Below are 4,411 nucleotides of genomic sequence, written 5' to 3'. Positions count from 1 at the left end.
ATATTATAGCCAGTTTATTTAAAAATAATTTATTCTAACTAATTTTTTCAGATTTGTCTGCGTAATAAAATTTTTACTTATTTTGTTTTATTGCATACAAGTATATTTATAAGATGTATTATCAAGTCTTAACAATGCTACAAACCAGTATTTTAGTCCATTTGAATTAGTAAAAAAGCTCTTTTTTTGTTTTATGATGAGCAATTGAAACAACCTCTGTTCTTGTTTTTAGGCATTGACTGGGAAAATATTTTGACATGCGAGGCCCCCTATATCCCAGAAGTCAGTAGTCCAACAGATACCTCCAACTTTGACGTAGATGATGACTGTCTAAAGAACTCGGTAAAGTGTTTGTTAAAGGACCTCTTTGTCTTTAATAGATCTCATTGTTATATTGAAGGAAATTTTGTAACTGATTAATTGAAAATTAGATCCAGTATTTTATTTTATACTTTCTGATCATTTCAGCCTTTAAGTTAAAACAGAATAAGAGCTGGTGTGTCTTATCATGTGTTCTTTCTTTTGTCTAAACATAATGAGTTACGTTCTGACGTCTGACGTAAAAGGTAATACCTCCAGGGATGTAACCAGTAAGATACACTATAAGCTCAATTCATTATTATAGTAGAAAGGAGTTGTCAGTGTGTTGCAGAGTGTCTGCTCAGAGCAGAGCTCTCGTCTGTTTATTTTGATTCAGCCCAAGGTCTTAAGGCCTGTGTGCTGTACCGTGAACCTGACTGGAGTCAGAACAGTGAGAATAAGGTTTTAAGAAGAAATCCAGCAGATTCCTGTTTATTCGGACATACCAGTTTGAACAATGCACATTTTTCRTACAATTTCTTAGCTCGGTCCTTTTAAAGTGGTTGTGTTCCCCAACATGTCATCGTAGAACCTGTTCTTAAAGTGGAACTTACCACCCCATGAAAGGATAACTCGGCCCCTTGACACATTTGAAAAATGCCTACAAAGTGGGTAGTGCCGGGAGACTTTGAGGGGCACGGCCTAAAGTGAGGAGGGGTGAGCGAGGAGGCGTGGCAAGGAAGAGACAAAGTTTATTTATTTATTTATGTATTTATTTATGTATTTATTTATTTATTAAGACGAGACAACGTGACAGCTAGCTTTAGCTTACTTTGACAAGCTAACATTCCTGAAAACATTTCTGAATGTTCTAAATGAATGACTTTGTAAAGAGTAAAGTTTCATGATATTCATGCAAACTCACATTTAGCTGTTACAGCATAAACACTAATAAAATATGACTTTGGTCAATCCACCTCGGACAGAAGCATCAATCCACCCCGAYCAGCAGAGGTGTCTGGGTGGCCTGACGTGAAAAACCCCTCCGCTGCGGAGGCTCTATTTTAACCGGGCCTCTGGTTCTCCTGTAGCGTGAGGCGTCAGACATAAAACAAAACGAATTAACTATTCTTTGTGGCTAAATACATTTTTTAAAACAAAGTTGCTGTGTCACGTAGAGTTTTGATCAGGAATAAAAAAAAAAAACAACTATGGCCATCCGAATCCAACTGGACATAGGCTGTTTTAATTACCGTTTGATGTGATCCCYTTTTAATTTAATCCTCACAGCTTTAAAATGTTCCTAAGTTTATAAAAACCTCAGCATTTTTAGTCTTTGTGTGGACACTGGATGTTCTGACATGGAGCAGAGCAGCGAGTGTCCGGTTCGATCCATGTCCGGTGACAGCAGGCGGACCACGGCAGCAGGATCTGGAGCTGTCACTGTCCGGTTCTGTAACTTCTGTTCGGTCCGGTCCATACCAGGAGCTGCTTGAAAAATTGGCAGGAGCAGTTTGAAGAGCCGATCACGGACATTCACCTCTTTTCTTTTTCAATTACTGCTCCGCAGTAAGTTTCTCTCCTCCTGCTGTCTGCGGGTGTCCGCTCCGTCGACACACACTTGTTCTCGTTTACCTATAGTTACAGGACGTACGGCGGGGTGAGCCGCTGAGCTTCAACGCTACAACTTTTATTCTTTCCTGAACACAGTAAGGCTGTGGCAATGATCTCTAATGATAAAAAAATAATGATAATAATAATAATAATAGCTGTGGAGGCGTGTGTGTGGACACGTTTTTCCTACATCGTGGGGACAGTGTGTGTCTGTGTGCGAAGGTGTGTATGTATTTTGGCCCGATCACAACTGCGTGATACAGCAATCTTGTATTTTGTTTTAAAAAAAATATTGAAGCACAAAGAGGATGTATAAGTTAATTCAGTTTGTTTTATGTCTTCATGTCTTCATGTTTTCTCTGTGGGTGAGGAGAAGGCAGCTTCTACCACAGCTACGGTCAACAATGCTATGGCTAACTCCCGAATCTCTGCAGGCCGTGTCTCTACAGAGAGGCTTTTATACTGAACACTGTGCTTTGTGACGTCACACAGTACCAGCAGCATCATATGGTACTCTTTGAATGAATAACGAAATTCAAATGTAGTAGTTAAACCCAAAGGGAGCAGCACAGAGACGTTTTTAGACCCAATATTGAATACTTAAACGATTTTAGACCAAAATGTTGAATTTTAGTCATAAATAAAAAGGTATTACCTTTAGGGCACAGTTTAAAAAGAATTAGACTAAACAGCTTCTTTCTATTTTTGAACAAAACACCTTTATGAAAGAAATTTCGGTCTGGTTCATGAAAAATTTATTTGAATAAAAACATGTTACTGCAGCCATTTATTAATTTATAGCTTCTGTCTCTGGGCAGTTTATAGCTCTGTAGAATTGTTGAACCTTTCTTTAGCCACTGACACGACGGATCACAGCATCTTAATAAACAGGTTACATAATCGATTGAGAATGTTCTAAAGTGGTTCACATCTTACCTTTCTGACAGGAGCCTCAGTGTTTTTCTTTTTAACCAGTTCATGTCAGATGGCAAATATGTGTCATGTGGGGTACCAAAGGTTCTGTTTTMGAACCAATTCTATACTTGGAAATGATTCCAGTTTCAATGTCTCGTAGGTCAATTATGATTTAATTTTAAAATTTTAATAAACTTCAGGACTCTTGCATGGCCAAGAATTGTGTTACATATCTGAGAAAAGTGCTATATAAACCTTTACTTTGCTCYCACGTCTTTATTACATGTTATGTGTTTTTGTTAGGGTTGGGCAATATTGGCAAAAAAATTAATCACGATTAATTGCGGTATTTAGCCGAAACCGATTAATTTGACGATTAATGCCCTGAATCCCTGGACACCCTTATTTCGTAGTAACATGACCAATTTAGTGGGAAAGATTTGCTTTTTGTAAAAAATTGTTCCAAAGTGTGTGAAAATTACAGATTTCAGGCTATASATCATATTTTAAATTGTGTAGATAGATAAATAAATTACAGAACTTTATTTTAATGTTCGTCATATTTGAAGCGGAGAGGAGCACTGAGCAGACTGACCAGAGTAATCCCCAGTCAGTCTGCCTGCTCGGTGGCGTTAATTGTATTAATTGTCAAGTGCCAAAAAATAATTGATTAATGTTTTTCTGACGATTAATTGCACACGATACGATTATGCCCAACCCTAGTTTTTGTTCTGTTTTCTGTTGCACTGTAAATGCAATTCCCTTGTCTTAATGTTTAATTATTTCAGGAGACCATGCCCCCTCCTTCTCACACAGCCTTCTCTGGTCACCACCTGCCATTTGTGGGTTTCACCTATACAAGTAAATGGTAAGTGTTACCATGGAAGCAGGTGGATTTAAACTTGGCAGTGGTTGACACAGCTAATCAGAATGTTAGCTTCACTAACCTCTAAACCACTAGAAAAATTACTTTGCTCCGCAACTGCTAAGACTCTACACAGACAAAAGAATTGGCAAATTGTTAAACCACTAATCTTTAACATATAAACAATCCACCATGTACCAATAAGGACAATTTGCTGCACCAGCACTCTGGTTTTCTCTGTGACCACGCCTCTCTGTCTCTCACTTTCTATCTACACATCGTGGCTCACACGTTTTACTCATGGGATAAGTTTTAAAGTTCAACAACCTCCATGTTTTCAAATTACATATACAGCAAAATATGATAGAGACATAAATAAAACCCTGGTATGTCTTACTGAAATTCTTTAAAAAATGTTAGTGTTTTAAATTTGTTTCTTGTGAATTTTCAAGCTGCTGCTCTAAAAAAGCAGAGACTTAAGCATATATATGGGCAGTGATATCAGGTGAATCTTGCCCTAAAGGTAGACAGATACAAACCCCAAAACCAGAAAAGTTGGCACGTTGTGTAAATCGTAAATAAAAACAAAATAKAATGACTTGCAAATCTTTTTCAACCCATATCCAGCTGAATAGAATGCAAAGACAATATATTAAATGTTCGAACGGAGAAACTTTATTTTGTTTTGCAAATAACCATTAACTTAGAATTTAATGG

General features: G+C 37.4%; 1 protein-coding gene across 4 annotated transcripts in view; it reads left to right on the top strand.

Annotated features, from left to right (window-relative positions):
- Positions 1-4,411, top strand: part of cdc42bpab (CDC42 binding protein kinase alpha (DMPK-like) b) — a gene marked incomplete at its 3' end in the record, with an annotated part of 53,755 nt that overhangs the window by 24,253 nt on the left and 25,091 nt on the right. For all 4 annotated transcript variants that reach the window (XM_014031139.1, XM_014031141.1, XM_014031142.1 and 1 more), the window contains 2 exon segments: positions 233-342; positions 3,618-3,697. In XM_014031139.1, coding sequence (XP_013886593.1) covers positions 233-342; positions 3,618-3,697 — 190 coding nt within the window.

The sequence above is a fragment of the Austrofundulus limnaeus genome, unplaced genomic scaffold (assembly GCF_001266775.1).
Source record: "Austrofundulus limnaeus strain Quisiro unplaced genomic scaffold, Austrofundulus_limnaeus-1.0 Scaffold1187, whole genome shotgun sequence".
Classification (NCBI taxonomy): Eukaryota; Metazoa; Chordata; class Actinopteri; order Cyprinodontiformes; family Rivulidae; genus Austrofundulus; species Austrofundulus limnaeus.
The sequence above is the reverse complement of the archived record's forward strand: the minus strand, read 5'-3'. Positions and strand labels throughout refer to the sequence as shown.